Genomic DNA, 23942 nt, shown 5'->3' on the forward strand with positions numbered 1-23942 from the left:
GTAGCATTTTATTTCCTTACCGGGTTGTTTCTTACTTTTTTATTTTATTTTTTCGCGATTCTCCGATTATAATAAATTTTTGTCTCCGCTGTTATAAGCGAAGAACGCCGCGCGCTCGAGCTAAGCAATCATCGATTATGTTTAAGATTTGTATATATATTATGTCCCCGTGTATCTTAATTGTTATTAGTTTCTCGTGTTTTTCTCTCTTTCTCTTTCCTGCTCGGCCCTCGGTGCCCCACTCTCATAAAACACAAACGGGGGGCGAGTGAAGAAGAGACGATGCAATCACGTATTTAATGGCTCACTCAACTTTTGGCTCGAGCTATATGGCCACGTAATTACTTAATTAAACAGACCTTTTTACAAACGCTACAACAACCAAAACGAGCCGGAGCGATGGTACTGCAAAAAATAATCTACGACCTTGTAACGCTCGTTTATTTCTCCGATTTCAATTCACCTACGCAATGGCTATTTTTAAAAAATTCTATTTTTTCATCCGCTCGCTCGCTCCAACCTCGCGCGCGCGCGCGCGCGCCTTTTTTACTCCTTTTTTTTCTCTCAACGTTACTTATCTTTTCACAAATATGGTTTTAGTATATTGATCTTGCTCGGTAACGGGCTTTCACGGAACGATAAAACCTCGCGCCGGAAGTTCCTCACCGCGCGCGCCCTCGCTCGCTCGCCGAGCTCCGGGAGATTTCTCAACGATTTTGACGACTCGTAACCCAAAAAGATACCTTAAATCCAGTTACATCGTCAATCATCCCACTACTCCCGATTTCGTATTGATCAATAATCTCGCCAAGTTTCTCCATAAGCTTTGAGGAAAAACAAAGTCATTCGGAGCAGTCGAAGATCGAAAAAAGTGCTGCGAACGCGTCGGATGATGACTGGCGAAAGAAGAAAATAGTTGATTACGAGCAAACCATAAAATTGCATAACTCCCGAGAATATTAATCGCCACTTGATCGTTTTTTGTCTGCGTTTTATCGAGAGAAACTCACCGAGCAATTTTTGTTAGCGGGAACGAAAAAACATGAGGGAAAACGCTGTCTGGCCGGAACTCGCGATATTGCGAGGCGGAATAAACCCGAGAAAAATTCCGATAGTACACGAAACACGGATAGTCTGGTAATCCGAACGATGCATATATACAGGACGATAAAGGAGTCGTGAAAGAGAAGCGCGCAGGGAGATGAAGCCTTGGTACGCGAGGAATGCTTTAATAATGCATTCCTGATGGACGAGATTTCTCCTCTCGCCGTCCGCAATATATTATATTAAAATATACACGCAAATAAGAGCCGTTCAAGCGCTCATCTCGCCCTTGATTCAACGCCTTCGTTCGCAATATCCTCCATCATTTTCTCCCGCGGATGCTAAAATTTCGTCGGGCTCGAACCAGCAGGGCTTTCCTCCTGGTTCGAACGTTTTCCGAGCCCTTGATCGAGTCACTTTTCAAATGATTTCAAAGAAATTGGTTCGAGTAGGAAAAGAGAAATTCTCGGAGAAATTCGCAGCTTCGACGTGGAATATCCCGCGTGTATTCGTTGGGCTATTGTAGCCCGGTATAAGAACGAAGAGAAAACCACATCAAACCGATCCGCAAGGTTTGCTCAGCGGCCTCGAGATTTTCTCGCAGACAAGATTGAATTTAATAAGCCTCTTAATTAAATTTGAGCTCGTCGTTTCGAGTATGAGAGCGCCTCGTTGAAAACAAGGCGCGCGCGCGGCCGCACGAGAAATGATTCAGCGAGTCGATCGCGACTGGGGGTCAAACGAAAACGGTGAATCGAACGAAGCAGCAAATTTCACAGGTAAATTTATAAAAGCGCTCAACAAAAGCATTAAATAAAACGATCAATTAATTGACTCGCGTGATAAATTTATTGAAGTTTGTAGCCGGAGATAAGGAGACATGGGAATATGATTAGAGCTCGAGTCATTAAGAAGCTCCGATCACATATACAAGCCCGGTAACGAGACTGATGAGTGATTATGCTTATCGAGCGAATTAGCGGCGAGAGCGCAGGCGGCTCGTGAGCCAACTTTTTCTCTATACGCCTATGGACGCGTCGTCTCGTTATAATCGAGTATCCTCCCTGATTACGTCTCCTGATGAATAGTATCATTATACACGTACGAGTCGAGTGTGGGCTCGCCCACGTGATACACATTAAATATCACCTGGCACGTTTGCAACACCTGTTCGAGCCTCCGCGGAGCGTTCTATTTATCCGCGCGCGCGCGCGCGCGCGTATGCTAATAACGTTGAGATTGACTGAACGAAGTGAACGAGGGATGGAAAATCGTGTCGCAGTGAAGGGAGAACGAAAAGTTTCGGAGGAGAGAGGTCGAAGGAAAAATAAAATGCGGAGACAATGGAAAACGAAAGAGAAAGTACCGGAGCGGGAGATTAACAGGATTGGAAACCTCGAAGAGTTCAATTTGTGGGACTCGATCAGTCAATAATTTATCAATCAATGGGACATAATCGATTGCCATTGTCGAACCGAACGGACTGAGAAACTGGAGGAATGAAAAAATCGAAGGAAGCGAGAGAGGACGTCGACGAGGACGAGCTCATTGCTAATGAAACGCGATTCTCGATCGCTCCTTCGGACGTTGAGTGACGTTAAGGGAAAGTATAAATTGGCGAGTGTGCTGTCCGTGCCTCTTATTCCACACTCTTGCATGCCGGTCCCCGCGTGCATGAGTGTCCTTAGAAAGGAGGAGTTGGTGAAGAAGGAGGCTGGAGAAAAGTGGGATTAAGAGGGTACGCGCAGGAAGGGATTTATCGTTATAGAATAAAAAGCCAGAGGGGAGGGGGGAGAGTGGAGAAAAAAGAGAGAGAAAGAGTGGTCACGTTCGAGTCGAAGCTTTCGCGAAATTGATGTCTAATTTGCATAGTATATTCTCCCCCACTCACGCCTCCCTCTTTTTCCCGTGCGTAATCTTACCTTCGCTCACTCTTGCCAAGAAGCGAATGAGAAAGAGGGAGACGGCAGATTCGAGAGAGAGGAAAAAGCATGACCGATATGGGAGGAGCACCGTTATTGCTCGATATTCAATCGCAAAGATGCGTACTTCTCAGGATCGCTCTGCGTAATCAATAATCCTGTCATCCCGTTATAAGCATTCGCGCTCACCTCGATTATTATCATTATAAATAGCAACATCTAGTCTCGAAGTATTTATTTGGGAAATTAACCAGCGAAATCGAAATTACTGCATGAGGGTTTTCAGCATCAAATTTTTTTTATTATACACTTTTTCGAGACTTTTTTTCCATATTTGCATTTTCCAAAACGTATTTTTCGTGAGCCAATCGCGAGCGAAAATAATGATCTATGACGACCCCGATCTAACAATTATTCGCAGTAATCGTTAAAAACGTAGTATCTGCTGTAGTTAAATTTTGACTGCGAATGTAAATTGATACAATGTCGCGCAGTAGATATGGAACAAAACAGCAGAAATTAGTACTGAGCCAACTTCGATTTCATCGTTCATTCGTATCGTGAGTAAATGTCTTTGTCGACGTTTCTTGGCTCCCCATCTCGACTTGGAGTCTATATTTTTTGTTTCTTCGAGAAGAAACTTTTTGAGAAAACAGAGAAGACTGTGGCGACGCAAAAATCGAGAGATACCGCAGAAAACACATCGGCGGGATTCGAACCCGGTCTCACTCATTGTCAGCCGAGCACGCTACCCATTGTGCCACTGCCTTTCCTGATGACCAGGACAAAGTAAGTTTTTACATCGGGAAGCGCGGACCATGTTTATATTTTATTTTTCGATTCTCTGTTAACGAAGGACGTTGTCATCGTTAGAAAGTTACAATGTCAAGTGGCATCCGCGGAGCTCGTTCCTCCTCGAAAGTTTCACAAGCCGAAAGGGTCGCGAGGCTGACATAAACCGGGAATGATTTTTGCGTTATCTCAGGGCCAGGATCTTACGAGGGGTCATCGGGATCGAGGATCGTAGCCCGGAAAGAACAGACCGAGTTAATAAAACGTGAATACTTCTAATGGCAAATGCCTATCTCATTCATTTCGCTTCGTCTAGTCCATTAAATCGAGAGATCGCTCGGAGAGTGTCGAGTGACGTTATTCGACGCCCTCGCATCGAATTTTCTTTCCATTTTTCTTCCCCTTCTTCCATTCCTAGTGTCCATCGATGATCCATCGAAAGTTTCTACGGTTCGGATGGCTCGTCCTGTCCCACTGGTCCATCCTGCCCCGCATCGACACACGATCCTCCTATGCGAACGTACAAAAATGGGCATCACGGAAGCTCTATAACTATACACATTATGTGGCATATCAAGTAGATTTGAAAAGGATTCGGGGGATAGTTCGACGCGATGGGAATTCTTTGATACGATTTCTTGTCGAGCCCCCCCCCGAGGGAGGGGGACGTGGACCAGACGAATTCATTTAATGCGAAAGCCTCGCGCGCGGACACACCCCGTCATTAGGTATTATATTGTGACCAGCAGCAGGCAGTGCCCGGGCGCAGGGACCGAAGATTTTAAAAGTAGGACCGAAATGTACAGTGGACGAAGAAAAATAGAGGCACACGTTCGACAAAATGAAATATACGCCCTCCAAGCCTTTCATCCATCGTCAAACGAAAGGGTTGCGAAGGGCTGGCCATGTAAGCTTACACGAGAGAGTTTAACTCTCTCTCTCTCTCTCTCTCTCGATGCGTACCTCGTTAATTCCACGCATATCGAGAGCACTAGTGCGCGCTCCTCTATCCCCGTAACCCCTAATTTCGGCCGATCAACAAAAAGCCTTCAAATTTACTTCACCATCATTGTTTCACGTATAAAAGATCGCGCCACGCCCACGTGAATCGGGACCGGAATTTAGATAAAAAGGATGCAAATACGATCGTGATATTTCCGGTGGTGGTGAATCCCACCAGGATCCGAGTCCTTCGACAATGACGACGGCGGCCTCGAGATTTATCACCACTTTGCATTCCCCTCGCCCGCTCTCGTTGCTCCAATCGCTCTATTATTCGTTTGACAGTTTTCAATCTTCGCCCCGCCACGGTTCATAAAATATTCCCAAATATTCGAATTTGTTCATATTTTCATAAAGCACTAAGGAAAGAAAATCAACATCCTCGAGAACGAGAAGATTCCTCGACTCGCCGCGCACAAGCCCCGGTTTTCCTGATGCTGCCCAGAAAAGGGAGCAGCTTCGAGGGCATCGAAGATTGAGACGTTTCCTTGAAACTCGAGTACGAGGGATACTCAACGGAGTGTATCATATCGCTTCTTAACTTCACAAATCTGTCCAAGTGGAAAAGCCTCTTTAGTGCGTTATAGCGTACATATCGGCGCGCGTGAGCCTCTTAAGAGTTCGAAGGGGCTTTCAATACACCGGTGTATCGTTTTCATCCGCTACCGGTCTAGATATATATGTATATATCACATTTTCAATGGGTGCGGGGCGTTTGGGGCGAAATGGGTCGATTCATGAATCTGAGGACTGCATGCGTCGTCGATGGCATTTTTCGTGCCTCGTCACCCGGTGGCAAAGAATTCCTTCGAATTTGAGTTCGTCACTTTTTTTTCATTCAATTTTTTAATTATTGGCACCAACCCGCGCGAGGTTTATGGACAGAGTTTTCATCCGCGGAAGCTGCTTTTACATGAAAATTGAACGAATCAGATCGATGGGACAGCAAAAACGATTGATATTCGAAGGGAAAAGGTCGGTATAGCCTGGAACGTATACTCGAAGACAGTTTTATGAGGGAACTTACGTATGATGTTACTATAGAGGCGTAGATCGATCGTAGCAGTGAGTAGATAAATTTCTTAGGCTGCGCTCCGGTTTCATTGTTTACTCGATTTGTAAGAGATATCGGTAGAAAATCCGGTCTCGCAGGTTTAAAAAAATGTGAAACTGAAAAGGTGCTGTCTTGCCGATTTTTCTTTCCTTTTTTACGTATCGCCGTCGTTTTTTTGGCTCATCTCGCGCGGTGTTCCGTTAAAAGCCACTTGTTGGCGTGCGTCCGTGCGTGATCGATTTGGCTCGCTAAAAATACACGCTCTCAATCTCACCCCCGGGTTAATCTGCTTTTCGGGATCACAGAGAGACCACCGCGTACAAGACGATTTTCATCCTCGCCCCCCCATTTCTCTTTCCTTTGCGCTCTCTCTCTCTCTCTCCAACTCTTTGCGTTCTCCCTCAACTACGCGTACTCTCTTCCCTTCAGCTTTCTTCCTTCTCGCCTCCTTCCTCTTATTTGCCGTTGCGCTTCAACGGATTACGTTGAACTCCGCACATTATATACCTCTACAGGATACATGATATATGGACACGATACACGAACAATATAATCTTTGTGTGTACGAAAACTCAAAAGGCTCGAATGTTGAAAGAAAATTTCAGCGGCTGCTCTCCGCCGAGGTAGCATCCGCTGCCATAAGACAGTGTTTTTCACCCTTCCGTTTTGCTTTCTTATGAATTCGCGTTTATTACCGAATGTTCAATTTTATCGTCGCAGGATGGAGGAAAAAGTGATTTTTTGTGGACTCGCGGAAAAAAACGAAAAGTTGTCTGTTCTCGATAATTTCAATGTGATTGAAATCGACGTCGATTGGCAATTTGGCGGATGAATATAACGATTGATTACGCGAGCGTCATCGTTGACTTTGTTTTCGCTCTGGTGGAAAAAAAAATGACGATGAATTCAACGGTAATTGAACTGTTCTTAATTATTTGAGCGAAAATTCAGCGAACCGTTAACTTTTATTAATTACAGTGGGAGAATAAATGAGATGAGAGGCAGGGAGGCAGGCTGGTTACGAGAAGAAGCCCGAAATGAGATCGCGGAAATCTTCATCTCACGCTTGATTTATGTTGGATCGTTAAGGATCATTTGGTAATTAGTACACATCCGACTCTCGTGAATGGCTCAAAGAATTCTCAGTGTCTAGAGGGTGTTTCCAAAATTAATATCATTTCACTGGGGGGAGCTCCCCGAGTGATGAGGATTGAATTGAAAAGAAAATAAAATGGGGCTAATTAGCTCGTTTTTCAATCGAGTCCACGGGGCGCGACGTTGAGAAAAAAATGATAAACATTTCGAAAGAAAAGTCTCAGTCGTGCCGGCTCCGAAGGATCGGAGCTAATGAAATTATTACTTTTCGAGTTAATTAGTATTACAAATTATGGAATAAAAAAATGTAAATAAAGTTGTTATCGATCGAGAATAATAAATGAGGCATAATGCCGAGCAGAAACTACCTCATAAATACTCATTTGTACACCGGAGTGGCGACCCCATCGTTACACTTGATTTCTACCGGTGGTGCCGAGACACGATCAGGCCTTATTACATAATATATGATCACCGAGCTTTATTTTATGTTCCTTAATCTCGTCTACCTTCCCTACCGCCCAGGTTGACTCGCCATTACGAGAGCACATACCTTTTTTTGTTATTGTGTCTGGCTCGGACAAAGAACCGATTTTCAACGCACTTGCGCCCCTATTTTTGATGGGATCTCTTCATCGTCGATATATTCATCAATCTGGACGGCGTTCGGATCCGCGAGTTCGATATTCCTTGCAGGAAAATTCAGATTATTCAGACTATGACGCCGATCGAACCCCTTCGAGTCTCAGTGAACGGGGAAAAAATAAGAAAAATCGTTATTACGTTTTGCCGATCTTGAGAGGAGGTCTCGTGACTCGTCATTACGCCGAACCACAACATATCGCGCGTGCTCCACCCCTTCGATGTATATAGTTGCGAGTAATTCGAGTCCACAAATTCTCACAATGAAAAAAACATCGAGCACGATCGCTTTCAACCGATTTTTTGTTTTCATTTCCTTATTACCTTTTTTCTCTCCCCATTTCTTTCAGAACTTGGCTCCTTCACGTTTTTTTTGTTACTTCATCGTTGTGGGAACCTATTTCTCCGTAGGATCTCGAGATAAAGAATTTAGTGAATGAGATATTTCTCCCACGAAGCGATCTCCCGTCTCTTACAACTCAATCTCGCGCTCCTGTTCCGCCCCACTTGTTGAATTCTTTCGATCCTTCCTTCTCCCCCGACCCCCGACCCCCGACCCCCCTGCGCCCTCGATCCTATACTCGCAATACTTTTTACTTCATTCATGATCTCGGCAATGCTTTGAAAACGAAGGAGAAGAATGCGAAGAAATCTCGTTGGAAATCGAGGCTGATCGTTAATCAAATTTTCTCAATTCTTTTTTTTTTCATCCCCGAGACGTTAATTAATAACGCATTATATGATTGCTCGAGGATTTAGAGAAAAAAAAAAAAAATTATTATTACACGATCGTCAGAGGAAAAATGAACCTTTTCTAAAAACCAGTACGCGTTTCGAAATGTTCGGAAGACGCGACGCGGAGAAAAGAAATTCTTTACGCTCTTCAGCAGTGAAGAAAAATCGGAAATGCGATGATGCTGGGAGGGTTGTTAAAACGAGAAATCTTAATTTTTTCATCCCTTTATCGCTGCGGGGATGCACTTTTTCATAGTTTTATTTGGTGTTTGTTCAGCGATAGGGAAAAAACTACCTGAGAAAATGCGTATACGAATAAAAGCCCGGGGATGCAGCATTCGTGCTGGCCTCGTGATAATTCACCTGCCACAAAGCTCGCTTCACCTTTTTCTTTTACGAGCTGAGAGCACGAGTGTAAACAGAGAGTTTCCACGCAGGTTCGAAGGCATCGAGAAGCAATTGACAAGTCTTCTTTTGTGTTATTCACGAATACTCTCGTGGCCTCTCATAATCGTAGATAAGAAAAACAAAGGGATTTGATTTTAGTGCTATGTTTCGTATTTCTTAGCTGTTTTTTTTTCTCTTCTCCGCTCGTCGAGCACTCTCGTCGAGGCAGTGAAGATTTTTCAGGAAGTGGAAAGCCCCGAAGTAAAATCTTGTTTGTCCTGGGATTATGCCGTTGCTCGCGTTTGCTTGCACAGTTTATGTATATATTTGTGAGAGTCTCTGCGCATCTCCCTCTTTCTCCTCCCTCTCTGCGTTCTCGGTGTATGCATTCGTACGTGTTGAAGTAAAACGAGCGAGGAGAAGGATCGGGGAACAGCAGCTCGAAGAGAGACGCCGAGGCGGACGAACGCGCCAGTTCTTGTCTTTCCCACATGCCTTTTTTTTCACAATTTACTTAGCTTCGTCGCTCCTTCCGGCGTGAACTACTCTCTTCTCCTCGAGAGAGAGAGAGAGAGAGAGAGAGAAATATCTTTTACGCATTACTTAACCTGATGCCATTGACGAGCCTGTGACGATTTACAAACACGCGGCCATGACTTACCCAGCATCCACGTGAATCATCTCTTTAGGAATTTAACAAAATTTTTCTTAGCACCCAACCCCCACAAACCTGTCTTTCAACGCGTTCGCTCAACACGAAGCAGACCTGCTCCGTTATTGGATTTTTCGCTCATGAATAATCAACAGATTTGTGAAAATTTTTTTCACATTTCTCCCTCTGAAACGGAATAAGGAATCTCGCGTCTCGGTTGACGAGCGCGCGAATTCGATTGTTCGAAACAAGAGTTTGCCACAGCGAGCAATTACAATATCGCTGAGTCTACCTGATTTATTTTCTCATAGGGAGGTAGCACGGGCGGTCGGTCGAACGCGCTGGCAAAGGGTGCGCGCTCGTCGCAGTGTTCGCGCGGGGAGCTGAGCTAAAAAAGGATAAGCAAAAGTGGTGAAAAAAGGCGAATTGGAAAAAAAAGAAGGGGGAAGGGTGAAAAAAGATGGTCCGTGGCTGCCGAGGCTCGTCGGTAATTAACAATCCATTTTGTATTCGGCTCACCTGATCGTGCTCGACGTGTGCGGTCTCGTGACGTCATAATTCGGGGCTCCGTCCTTGCACCGGGTATACATGTATAGCTGACACTCTCTCTTTTCCGCGGAAGGGGCTACGCCCCCTTAATACGAGGCCCGACACCTTCGGCACTCTCGTTCTCTCTTTTTCCCTCTTTCGCGCGCGCGATACTTTGAAGACCGAGCACGCACGCACTTTGCCCGTTTCTCTCGCTTCCATATAGCTGCTTCCTTTCATTTTCTTTTTTATTATTCTTCTCGCGCTTTCACCCTTTGTGATCCGCGCGCGTCAAGAGCCCACCGGATAAAACGAAACAACGAAGAATCCCGCGCATAAACCGACGAACAAGAAGAAGAAGAAGAAGAAGAAGAAGAAGGAGGCGAAGCGGCGGAAGATGATGAAGCGCCGATGGAAAAGCAGACCAAGAGAACCAGAGGAGATGCGGCAACCAAGGGATTCTGCGCGCGGAGCCGCCAGAAACACTTACTCACGTGTTCCTCCGAGAAGTTCCGAATGGTCCATATGCCTCCCCGCCGCATATATCGTGCATCCATACACTAAACTCTCGATCTATATGTATATATATATATATATAGAGATTTTCAGGCAGGCCAAGACAGAGGGAAATATAATGGCTCGCGGATGGACTTCACACGAAGCCGACGCGCTCACCACACTCCTAACCGGCTTTCTCACCTTATAGCACCATATAATATGCTGCGTACGCACGAGCACGCTCTCGCACACGCGAGCTCACGGATGTGCGGAAGAGAGAAAAAAACGTCATCAAATTAGACATCTTATTGAACCGAGTGTCAGTTTTCCAGCGCGGACTCTCGTTCAGTTTCCTTTAAACAGTTTGAGCACGCACACGCATCGGTAAAAAAAAGTGGTGGAACCTCGTTGAAGGAGTTAGTCCTCGTTGTTAGTTTTCTCTGAAAGTTTGACAAGTTTTTAGGACCGCATTTGTTGATCGCGGTCGGCGAGCCATTTCCTTTTATTCAGCTATTTCGGGCGAAATATAAAAAGATTGGCGGCGGGGCCACGCGGCTCGAGCCCCCCCACGACGATCCCTCAAGGGCCCGGATTCGAGTTTTCCATCTACAGTTATACGAGTACGCGCGCTCGCGCACGCGGATACGTTCCTCGAAGACACTGGAAATGAGAGTGAATACACGCCTCGCGTATGCGTTATGCCTGTGATGGAGTAATCGACGTCGTGTGGGCGGTGCCGATGCGGGACTATCGGTGCCAATTATCCAGCGTCCTTGTTCCCACACCTCTTCGAGACTCACGAACAGCGGGCAACGGTATTTCGAATTTGGCGCCTCGGTCGCCTCTACTTCCATCTCGCTCTCCCCCAGCAGGATCTTCGAGACTGAAGATTGGTGGTTTCGTCAAGGGATTTTGGAAGGTAGCCCGAAGAGTCTGCTTCAATTGCTGAGGAAGGTCGTTGATATCGCGAGTCCGAGTGCAAAGAGACCCGCAGCCAACGCCAATGGCGTTGACTCGATTATTTTGTCACTCTTCGTTGCTGCTGCTCCTCCTCCTCCTCCTCTGCAATAATAAGATCGATTTTAGCAGAAAGATTCCTCTGCACCGTTGGTTCTCGTTCCTGGCTTCGCCGTGAAAAGTAAGCGCGTCTCGGGGCCGAGCGTCGCAGCAGCGCAAGAAGCTTCAAAACTGCTGCACGAGCTTATAGGAGGCACACTTTATACACGAAGGATGTTGGGTGCCGCGGCACCTGCGGCATAATAACAGAGTGGCGGGTCCAGAGCTAGCTGATGACTTCATTCAAGTTCTTCTCGACTCGACGGCCCCTGCCGCGGGGGCAACCGAGACCTCCCTGAAACCGCCTCAAATTATAACACTGACGATGACCACGGGAGGAGAAGAAGCAGAGGAAGAAGGAGGACGCGAGGACGATCGCGCCCCGCGTCGACGAACATACCACCAGCAGCAACGGAAGCAAGAAACCCCACAGGAACGAGAGAAACTTTGCCTTCCCGGAGACGACGACCCCCGCTCTCGCGATGCGAACCTTTGAGACACTTTTTCAAGCATTTTTTCTCACCGCGCCGCCCGTTGCCCGCTCGACGCCGATCCCTCGTGCAACGCTTCGCGAGTACCCACAGGAAATCTTGCTCCGCGTATAGACTCTCTTTCGACTCTCGCCACTGGCGGCTGTCCGGTACCCGGACACAGCAACGGCCCCGCGATATCCCTCCTCGAAAATATATATGCCGCGATGATCCTCGTACGTGCTGGCCAATGAACATGTGATTTTTCCAACCTCCATAGGCAAAGGGGATCGAGTCAAGAGTCAAGTCATTTCGTTCCGGCTGATTTACCCGAGCAAATCGAGAACCCACACTCTCCCTATAAAGATATACGTATACATCCAATTCGATCGGATACTTGTATATCCGATCGAAAGAAAGGCCACGTGTGCGATCAACAGTTCGATACGATTTACCTGAGGAATCTCCTCATCTATAAATATATCTCGCTCCTCTTCTCCAGCCTCCTAGTGCACCATCATGCTACATATACAAAGATACATCTCCAATAAAATTTAAAAATCCATCTCTGCATACCGGGTGTCCTCGTACCTCGTTCGATATCGCGCGCGCGTCGAGGATTATCCTGGCACGCGATGAGCTTCCTCGTCCACGAGTTTGCCGAAGTTTACATTGAGATTACTCGTCGATCGCGGTTACCATCCAACGGGTCCAGATTCTTCAGCGTCTCCGAGAGTTTCCATTCCAACTTTCATCCTTCGACTCGAATCAGAAGCATCGAGTGAGTTTCCGGTGAATAAATGTTTTCTCATTTTTCAACTGGCAGCGCCGCGCATCCTCGATAGAAATTCCTCGTCAAAACGCCCTGCTGTGCCAGGACACCCTGTACATTCGTATTCGTACATAAGACGGTCTTCGTGATCGCGAGAGTACACAAAGTTGTCGCAAAAGCGACGTCTCGTTTCGTGTCGGTTATTCGATAAAATTTCGCAACACGACTTTCACGGGGCTCGGAGCAACAACATGGACTCGCAATAAAATCCGTCCCAGATCATTCTCATTTTTGTTTGTGCGTTTTTTAAAACTCGTTCCTCCTTTTCCCATGGGCAGAGAGAGATATATACGTGCGTGTATCATGGACGTGAATTTTGACCCGGCGAGGGGTCGTCCGAGCGAGCTCGCTTTCGACATTAACATTCTGCCGCTCGTGTGTCTATATATACGCGATATTATTTCTCCGCAATAAAAGTAACAGTTACAGCGAGTCAAACGTTCTTCTATTTTCCGCCCGCGATCTCACCATCGAGCAGAATATCCTCAAAAACGACGGCTCATTTTTATCCCGCCATTTTTTCGAGGCACCACGAGCGCGCGGGCACCGAGTCGTTCGAGCTCCGGAGCTAATCGCTCCGATCCCGGTGGCGATCTGCCCCGATCTCGATCGAGCGATTACTTCGACCTCGGTCTTCGGCTCTCCTGGACAAGATCGATCATCACAAATCCTCGAATCTGCCACAACAGAGAGATTAGCCACGTTTTCTAAACGCCTCCGCATTCCCATCCCAGATTCGTAACGCAAATACCGTCAATGAGGAATCTCAATGGAAAATGCGCGTCGCAGCCTCTACGCCGGGAAAATAGAAAGTCGATGGCGGCGCGTGTCCGATGTGCGTTATTTCTGTCCAAACAATTCGACGAACGTAAAAGGGAGTCCGAGGCATCGGGAGAGCGCGGTATCGCGAGGGCTTATACTTTTACTGTATAGTGCTCACCGAGAATCAATCGAGTCAATATATACGAAGGCGAACTCACACGCGGGTGCAGACTTATTATCGTTAATGGGAGAGTGGGGCAAAACGGAACACCGTACTGAAAATATTCATAATAAATTGCTAAGTTTCGTCACTCGATTGAGGACTCGCTGCGAAAGCGTAATATTGAAAAAACGATTTTTCTGAAAATCGTCATTCGTTTCACCGATAAAATTGGTAATATCGTAAATAATAATTAAACAAAGTTTTTAATTATCCTTTGAATCACAATGATTTTCCTTCTTTTGGAAATGCGACAATGCGAAAGTGATTAATCCTTTAGAAACATACAACAATTTATACTTTTTTTGGATTGCTGGTCCGCTTTGCCCCCCCCCCCCCCATTATACATATTTATACAGGTTAGAAGCGTTTAATACCGCTCACAGCGAGAGGACTAAGAAATTTATGATCAATCCAGCTCGTAATTACCATTGTGGAAACTCTCGTATGTGCGCCTCTGAGCTCTCCAGTATTGCGGGAAGGTTAAGTTGAAAGAGAGAGAGAGAGATGGAGAGCGAGCGTGAAAGAATCGAATGGCCAGGAGGGGGGGTAAGTGGCATGTAATTGCTGAATACTAAGCTCGAACATTTATTTACCCACATTGATCGGAAGCGTGTAAATTCCATTAGTGTGAGAAGATCGACGATGGAGATTCTCTCTTTTTAGACGGCGAACGTCCATCGAAGAATCGAGTATTTATCCTTTGAAGAATAACTATCCAGGTCAACGATTGTCGCGTATATTTCGTGCTCGTAAATATTCTCCGTTGGGCAACATCTGCATACGCGCACTTTCCCGCGTGGATATTTCTTATAGGAAAAGTTACGCAAAGGATCGTTTTCCTCAAACGACGAGGCCTGCGAGCAGGCTAAATGAGTCTGTGCGGGACAATTATTAATTGCGCGCGCGCGCGCGGGCGACGCGAAATTGGAATTTGGACGGAATCTTGGCAGCAGGAGAACCGGTCACCGCGTATATTTATTTCGAATGCAATGTAAACAAGAAGGAAGAAAAGGAATAAAAATATAATGGAAGGAATGACGATCGCATGTCTCGCTCGATCCGTTTTCTCGCTGCTGAACGTGTCTCACGGAATCCTCCTCGACTTCTCGGGTCGAGCTGATTTTATAAAATACGCATACTAATAACGGTGGAAGCTTGTGCCCGTACTCACGCACGGAGCAGGGATCCACACATCGGGAGATGACAAGATTAGTCAGTCTGGAGGTCCGTTTCAGCCTTGACCCTGCGCCGGGGGACTCGGACGGACGCGCGCGTATCTAATATAGCGAGGATCGAGGTGGCGCAAAAAATGAAGGATCCGCAAGAGACAATGGGTCTGGGCCGGCTCGTGTTTTTTGCGCGCCTCGTTTTACCCAAAGATTGAGACTTTTTTCACGCAGTCATAAAGCGCGGATAAAAAACACTGCGTGCGATTGGAGCCTCCGGTGATTAAGAGCCGGCGAGGAGGAAAATGTCGGAGAGGGAAGTCGAGAGTGAAACAATCGGCACTTTCACTCTTCCTCGCTCCATCCCGAGATCTCGATCTCCAAAGTCATTCTCGCGCCGCAATATCTCAATCCTCGTGTGTGCGCGCCTTCTTTTTGCACGGAGGGAGGGAAGCCGCCAGCGAGAATCCCTGCTCTCACGAATTCTCTCCTCGTCATCGTAATTCGTGGCGCGATCTTTCCTCCGACAAACCTTCAACTTTTGGGGCTGATCCTCGGCGGTCTCTCGCGCCATGCGTGTTCGCCATCCTCCTCGCTTCCCCATATGTATCCACGAATCTATATAGCTCTTCGTACAGCAGGCGAGAGCTTCACGCGGTTTATCCGCATTTGCTTCTTTTCCCTCGGCCGATAAAAGTGGCCTACACACTATTCTGGAAGAGTGACAGACGGAGAAGGAAGATGAGCTCCGCGGAGCAGCAGCAGCAGCAGCAGCAGCAGCAGCGGCAGAGCCCCGAGAAAGAAGAAGGCGCGAGAGAGACGGAAGCTCGAAATAAGGATGGAGCAGCAGGTTCTTAGGAATTTACAATTCACGCGAGGCACACACCGCGCCACGACCCGTGTCCAAGTGAAACACATAAATGGCATTTAAGAGAAGACTCTCCGGAGGTGGCTTACCCCTCAATCCCGCGCGCAGCCACTCTCTCGAGCTCGAGCAAACTTCACCATTTTTTCCATCTCCCTCCCCATTTTTTGACCCAGCCAAATTAGGGGGTTCGACTAAAACGTTGAAATGATGCGATTAGGACGATTCGCGGAGAAAATAAGGGTACGGAGACAGAAAAATGGTGAAAGCTAGTGCCAGAAAAGCTGAGAAACAGGCCCGGCACACGCAATTATAGATTTTTTTACCTGCGCCACACCGCCTATACGTATATAGATATAACACCTGTAAAAATAGAGCCTATAATAGATGTATGTGTATCTATTATGAGTGGCAGATATATAATTTGAGTGGAGCTGACGCCTCTTAAGAAAATTGGCCACTGGTGCGATGAGCAGGAGCCTCCGCGTGCATGTGCATGGCTTTCCAACGTAAGGAAAAAAGCGATGAGCCACCGCTTCGCTCCTCGAGGTGTAAGATTGTATTTTCAAGATTACAAGATAAATGGAAAAGGGGCGTTTCGGATGAGGAAAAGAGCCGGAAAGGAGAGGCTCGGGGCAAGACGCGACGAGGCTGCTCGAAGAATAACAAAAAATCGTTGAATCAATTATTTAATGAATGAGTTGAATTACCAGAATCCACGTTATTGTTGCCAGGTGCCAACATTTGTTTCCTCTTCGTACGCGCTTATCCTAATCCGATCGATGTAATTTGGGGGTGCGCGCACCTGTCAAGCTAGAGCTTTCCTCTTGCATCGCGCGACGAGATGAATCGGTGGGAATTTGTACAAGCGCAGTGTGAATTCCGAACAACGAGCAGGGATCGGGGTGGTCCCGAATCCCTGAAATCGTTAAATAATCGTTGAACCTTGCGAATTAAGTAAATGCGATTAAAATGAATCAGCGGCAATTCGGAAGTGACAGTGACAGCTTGAAAAATGGCTGGTTCACGAGCAGATTAATTCAATTGGTCGCTGTAGCTCCGGGCCAGCTTCGAGTGATCAAATAACTCGAAGCTAGTCGCCCGGCGATGATCAATTTCATTTATATTTACCGCGTGAATTCCACCGGCCAAGGACGTCGCGAGACGTTTTAATAAATCCCAAATTTTCACTCGATCCTCCGTCGTACACACATTTACAGCCTCCCCGTACCGTATGCCTACGCATCTCTCTATATATACTCATTCGTACGGATAAGATACACACCGAATAGATGAAGAAGCAGAATGTAGGAAGAAGCCGGGAGGATAGGAGCTGCATTCCCCGGTAATTAGTCTCACCCATAAATTACCGGCCATTCCACCTCTTAGTCTGTGCGCTGTGGCTCTCCTATATATGTATATATAATACGATTCCTCTCGATTCTTTCGGTTCCTCCTAGCCAGGCTGCTCGTATCTTCCTCTTCGCGTATATTCTCCTACAGTTTTATCGACTCTGCTCCGCCGTTGCTTCGAATACAGAAACCTTTTTCCTCTCTATCAATATATTCATTTTGAACAATGATAATTAAAGAAAAAATATGAAATGAGGGAAATTCGCTTTTGTATCGACGATGATCGCGCTCGATCTCGAGTAAAATCGAAGGCAGCGAGCAGTCTGGAAAAATTTTTTCTGCTCATCCCGCGCGTCATTCCGTTACTTGATAATCTCGACGAAAGGCGATTGCTGCGGCTAAACAAACGAGCGATAAATGAAGTTAAAAATAGGTGTAGCATTAAAGGCCTCGGTAATGCCTCTCTGTCCTCGCTGTAGGTCCACCGCGAGCTCTCTCGCCGTTGCCGCGTGCATCGAGCTCCAAACTCGTAGGGCCCTCCGGGGGCTCCGTCACGAGAGAGGAAGAAACGACCGAGCGAACGAGAGAAAGAGCCAAGAGCGGGAGGCAGAGGAATTGAGAAAAGGGCACACAGGACCCCGCTGCTAAATGAGCTGTAATATGGACTCCCGCTGCTCGGAACAGCTTCCCGCGGGCCACCACCGACCAATATGAATATATGCCCGCGTATGTGTCGACGCACACAGATCCCCCCGTGTAGACTCATCTTCCCAGGGGTTTCTCTTCTCTTCTCTCTTTAATATCTGCTTTTCCCCGTCGATTCTCCCGAGAGAGAATAACGCTTTAAATTTCTTCATCTTTGTTTTTCTTTTCTTTCCATTTTCTCTCTCTCTCTCTCTCTCTCTCTTTTTCTCTCTTCTCGAGAAAGACGATAAACAGTGTCGTGTCACGTGTCAAATGGCTATTAAATTCGTCTCAAACGAGCCTGAAACAGGACGTAAAACAACTCTGAATTTATAACAAATGTGAACAATTAATATCTTTGTACAGCGCTGCCTGCTCGCGCATACAACAAATTCTATGTGCACGCGGTGGTTAATTAATTGACGACTTTTTTCACTTGTTATGACTCATTTCATGGTTGTAATCAATTGTGAATTTTATTGATTCCCGAAGATCGGGGGATGTGATCAGATCGCCAATATTTTGCCCATTAGTCGATTCATCTTCTTCAAGATCGTTTGAATATACGCGCGGTTACGTGCGCGCAGAGGAAACTAAACGTTTGAGACGACCAGGCAAAAGTGGTGCTATCTCCCAGCCTGTAAATATATCTCCCTGTCAAGATTTGCTTATCAACGAAACTTTATCGCATCTCCGGAGATTTTGGGCCTGCGGCAACGCTCCTACGAAAAGAACTCGATCTAGTTCCTCGCGAGACTCCGAATCGTGCGTTTCTTTTTGGCTCTATAAATTCCAAGAGTTTCGTTCTTCCCCAGAAACACTCGAAATCATATTCCTCCAGTCTCGCCGGAAATTCGAGTTTAAAAACATTGCGATCCTTCGATCTTGACTCGAACCGTGAATTTTCTGATTGAACTACTAATAAAAGTGTGAGACTGAAAAAATGGATCAAAGTCGATTAAAAAAATGATGTGAAATCTGTTAAAGTCGAAGGAGGTGTTCTGATATCGGGGACACGCTGGTGGTGGACGAAGATGAGCGCGGTTGGTGGGGATCCTCCGTAGAAAGAGACACGAAAGATATTTCACGGTGGTTTTGTATTGAGAAGAGCGAGTCGAGGGCCTCGAGGTGCGGGGTGGGATCGAGAGCCTGCCAAGAGGAGGACCGGGATCTTCTTTATCCCCGTTTCTGCGAGATGTTCATTCGGCTGGGGATTGGTGGGGGAATATATACAGGAAGAAACATTGAGAGACTGCTATCTCGGTGGCAAGTTTATTCAGCGAGTGGGGGCAAGACGAACCGAAGATCACCGCGACGTGGTCGCGGTGGAAACATTCTCGCGTGATATGACGCGCTTTTCTCCCGTCGCAGCTTCCCAACAACCGTGAGACTCGAGACGATGTTTAATCCACTGCTGGAATAAAATCCTCGATTGCGATCGCGATCACTCCCGTTCCACATCCGACCGCGCACAAATCCTAGCGCATTCATCAATATTTCAATATTTAACGATTCTTGTTTTCATCTATATTTTCAACCTCGCATTACCTCGCATTAGTACAGGAAAGGTGTACAGCGATAGTTGAGGAAAAACGACGACTGACCTCGAAACCCAAAGTTGTCATACACTTTATTCGATTTTTCATCATTTTTGTCCAATTCTTCGCTCCGAGCAGTTTTATGTTCAAGTTTTTCATTCAATTTTTCGTAGAGGATCAATTTTTGTGCAAATTTTTCGTGTTCAGGACTCTTTTTTTTATTATTATTATAAATATTTTCTCCGACTGTACTCGTATGAAATTGGAATTAAGTTGAATTTTGTTATCAAGAAATTTCCGGATGAATAAACGATTCGAATGATCTCATTTGAGCGATAAAAGTAGATAATTATAGAGATATTAATAAATGTTTGAACGTTTATCGTAATTAAAAAGAGTTTCTATTCGATTTATTGGAATAGTACTCTCGGGGAATATCCCGCGTAGCCGCGAGATCGAAGTAATTATGTCGGCACTCCCCGTCGACAGGGCGGTGGTGATCGTACAGGTTGAACCTCCGGCGTCGCCCTCGCGGTCTCAGCTCAAGCCAAACCGCCAACGGACTATCCTCGTTTTGCCGCTTCTGAGGACGGCGCGGTGCTCGGTGCTCACGTTCTTCCCAACAACACCACCGGCAACAAACTCACGGTGAGGCTAAGCGGAGGCAACTGCTGCTCCTACGGTCGACAGCTACACCATCACGGGATTCTCCTCAGCCTCGTCGATCCCGCCATCACGAAACGACTTTAGTTTCGAGACTTGCTGCTATCACGTCGCATCATATAAACCGCGAACACGTTAATTCTTCCGCTCCTCGGTTAATAAACGACTTTAAACACCGATCGATAAAAACCGATCGACGCGCGACCAACGGTTGATCGGAAAATCGAAATTTATATAAAAAACAAACGATAAAAATCTAAATGAACGATGAAACGAGGAGAGAAATAAGCTTGGAGAAAAAGCTGATGCAGTGAACGGTTTAAAAGTGACAGTGACTCCGATAAGAATTTGACAATATTTGACGTTTGTTGCCCCGAATTTGTGACTTTCAAGTATTTTCCCGGCGCGTCGGGGGCGGGGAGATGGGGTCAAGTTTGTGGTACTACTGAAGAAATGTGCACGTAGAAGACTGTGAACAGAAGAAGCCTTGAAAAAAGATAAAACGTTGCTGAGGAAGTGTGCTCTCGTCAGCAGCTCTGATCGACGGTCTCTCAGTTTCTCCTCTGCGTTTCAGATTCTTCGGAGGGGGGGATGGAGATGCGCCCCGTTCTCGTGGCTATCTGCCTTCTCCTCGTCACCCCCATTACCGGCTCTTTCTGGTGAGTTCTCTTTTTTTTTCACCTCTTCTGCCTTTCTCTCCTTCCTTCCTTCTTTCTTTCTTTCTTTCTTACTTTATTTTCGTCACAACTCCATTCCTTTCTTTATTCATCTCCGAATTTGATGGAATTTGAAAAACCTGCTTATCCGAGCTGCGAACTCGGTGCTCGTGACGCAACTTTTATCACGTTTTTTTTTCAAATTTTATCAATTTTTCACGATTCCTCTCGGAGAAGAGAATCGAGGCTTTGCAGGGCTAGAAATCTCGCACGAACTTTTACACCGGCATCGAATATTACTCCGAAACTCATGCTAATTAGCAAGCACCGAATGACACGATGCGAATTAACATTTTTAATTGGGCATCGATTTGATGCTTGTCAATAAACGAGTATCCTCTCTTCGAAATACAAAATGAGCAGAGATTATATCTTCTGGAGATTACGCAAGACTCTCAATTTCTGAGTGGTGATACTCGAAGCACAAATGTGCAAGTATAATTAGCGTGGGAATCGATCTCAGTAGTTTCTCGTCGCTGGACCATCGACGAAGCGTGTATGGCGTACGCGCCTTCCTCGTGCATAACGCGATTTCAATTTTTCCTTTTAATTCCATATCTCCAATTTATTTTCACTCTCAATCGTCAGATAATTTCTCAAATTCTATAGTGTTCTGACAAACCAATGAGCTGAGACTCGACGCTTGACGAAATCTTGGTAGAAAGAAAAAAGCTCGCGGAAGGCAACAGTCGTTTTTCTAATATATATGCATTATCAAAAGTTTGGTCTGTTTGTATCTTGTGCGAGAAGGACTTGTCCATTAAGTGTGATCTGTTGAGAAGACCGAGGTCTTGTGGTTTTCTCGTATGGTTTCGAGGCTCCCTTCGCACAGCGGAGGACGAACAACTCGAGCGGTCTGCTGAGAGGTCTTAAGCGGAGGCAAATATTGGTTTACGATTTAAAACCGAGAGGATTTCCGCGTTTGTACCATCTCGGCTGATTTTCTCTCTCGTTTATACACACAAAGAGCGAAATATTTGTACACTCAACAGCATATATATAGTACTACATGGATACGGACACATCGACGGTGTATACATAAATATTTCGGTCTCTGTTATACATAACGAGGAAAGCCGAGATTCCAGGAGGGACTGGTTTTGCCTGCGAGGCTTTCTCTCTCTCTCTCTCTCTCTCGAAGCGAGAAGGCCGAACTAGTTTCTCCTGAAGTTTCGGAGCCCGCGGTCATCCAAGATTCCCACAGGATGGACCAGTCCGGCCTGGGAAAAAGTGGTTTTTCCTGCAATTCGGTTTGGCCGGTGACGCGTTTACGGACAATGAAGCGAATGTATGCATATGTAGAGGTTCGCTCGAGTCTCTCCGCGTGGAAGTTCGTGTCAGCACGTTTCGTTTAATTCTTTGCCGCATCCTGCTGCTCCCGCCTTCTCGCTTCAACTCCTTATTACCTCTGGAGTATTTTACTAAATCTTGTGAGTTTTCGTAGCGTCCGCGACGCTGTAATAGCATCGGAAGCAGCTAAATCCTGTCTTGTGTGTGGAGAGACAAGAGAGGAGCCACGTTGTTTGATAAATATATTAGTTGAGGTTGCTCCCCCGTCCGCGGCGTCCCCTCGCCGGAGGTTTGTCGCGATAACAGGTAACGACCGGCTTTCGTTGGAATTTCTTTCTTTTCTTTTCCCTTTCCGCGTCTCCCTTTTCTTCGCTCCTTTCAGAACTTCGCTTCCAGCAGCAGCAGCAGCCTCTTTCTTTGTGTTTTTCTTTCATTGACTTCGCCAAGCAGTCCTTTGAGAGTCACTCAAAAAGGAACGTGCGCTCGTATTGCGACGCGCCTCGCTTAATTTTTTCGTTGCTCCAATTCCGCCCAGCGGATCCTCGCGATTCGTCACACTTTAATATCATCCGAATTATGAAAATTCGAGCGAATAATCGGACGGTCGGAGCCAAACGGAGAAATGGAAAGATGGAATATAAATTCCCCAGGCGGAAGTTATACCCGCGTATAGACATAAATGCACAAATGTCAGGGCCGCAGACTGGGAACAAGAAGCAGAAAGAGATTTAATTCAGAAAAGGGTGAGGAAGGAGCAGCGAGAGAGAGAAAAAGGAGAAGAAGCGCGTCTCGGTGATGGTGCGTGTTTGCGATGGCGATGGGAAGAAGCTCCGGAGGGATGGTGGGGTAGGCTCTCTCTGCGCGGAGAGAATGGCTTGAGGGAGGAATCGCGCAGGATAAGTTAAAGAAGTAAAGAAGTGAGCGAGGACGGACAATGGTCTCGCTCCTGCGTCACCGTAAATCTCGTTGAGCGCGTATAATTTGTAAGTCGACAGGATCCCGTCCACTCGTTGCGCTTTTGCTGCTACCGTGATCTTGGCTCGCTCTCCGCTGTGCCTCTTGCCCTTCGACTACCATCTCCACAAACTATTATTCTTTTCCTTTCTCTCGCTTCGACAGAGAAAATAAAGCGCGGAGATGAAAATTCTAGCGAGAACAAAAATACGGAGGTTTGTCATTTTTTAAAGCTTTCACGCTGATATCGGTTCAATTCGTTCGTTCCCGTGTGCTCGTTATTATATTATTAGATTTATCCGCGAAATTTGTCTTTCGGGCGCGAGGACGAAATTTCCTGTTTTTCTTTCGCCCGTCACGCGCTTTATGAGTGAAATATCACGCTCCCGGGATATGCGACGGGGAATTTCACGGATGATTTTTGCGCGTGTGTGTACGCGCGCATCTGCAGCATCATTGGAAACTTAACCAATGAGACGCGATGGGCAGTCCGCGGGTCACCTTAAAACGCTGGTTGGACCACCCGATGCTCTTCCACTCGGTTCTGTAACCCGATATAACAACATGGTGTGCTAATAACTGGGAGATTTCATTTTTATTGAAAAACGAAAACAAAAATTGGTCTCCTCCCGTCCCGGAGAACTTTATCGAAATGCTGCGCGCACGAATCAACGTCGAATCGGTTCGCGACGATCGAACAACACGAAGAAACTTATTGATGCCGAATTAGCCAAAGATAAACGAATCGAAAGGGGCACTCTATTCCCTTGAAATATTCGTTCAAAGTCTCGAGCACATTTGCTGCTTGTTAAAACGCTACCCAATCCCATTCGTTGATTAAGCGTGCCAAGAGAAACAAACTGTTCCCGTATATCCTTTGATTTGTGGCGTTACGCGTCAGACCCCTTCAAAGTTGTCAATATTACCGCGTCAAAACAACGACTCGTGTGCGGTATCGGCAATACGCGGTGCGTCTGACGAAATAACACGGCAGTACTATTGAAAATGATACGGCTGTC

At 46.3% G+C, this 23942-nt stretch overlaps 1 protein-coding gene across 2 annotated transcripts in view; it reads left to right on the forward strand.

The window, feature by feature from the left end:
* Wnt6 (Wnt oncogene analog 6) overlaps positions 1–23942 on the forward strand; it is a 67457-nt gene that overhangs the window by 29763 nt on the left and 13752 nt on the right. Inside the window, exon 2 of one of the 2 annotated variants that reach the window (XM_043432443.1) lies at positions 19809–20622. In XM_043432443.1, coding sequence (XP_043288378.1) covers positions 20555–20622 — 68 coding nt within the window. In that variant the 5' untranslated portion in view covers positions 19809–20554. Of the gene's footprint in view, positions 1–19755; positions 20623–23942 lie in introns of those variants that run through there. The other variant, XM_043432444.1, reaches the window with a different exon arrangement.

Source organism: Venturia canescens, chromosome 11 (assembly GCF_019457755.1).
Source record: "Venturia canescens isolate UGA chromosome 11, ASM1945775v1, whole genome shotgun sequence".
Taxonomy (NCBI): domain Eukaryota; kingdom Metazoa; phylum Arthropoda; class Insecta; order Hymenoptera; family Ichneumonidae; genus Venturia; species Venturia canescens.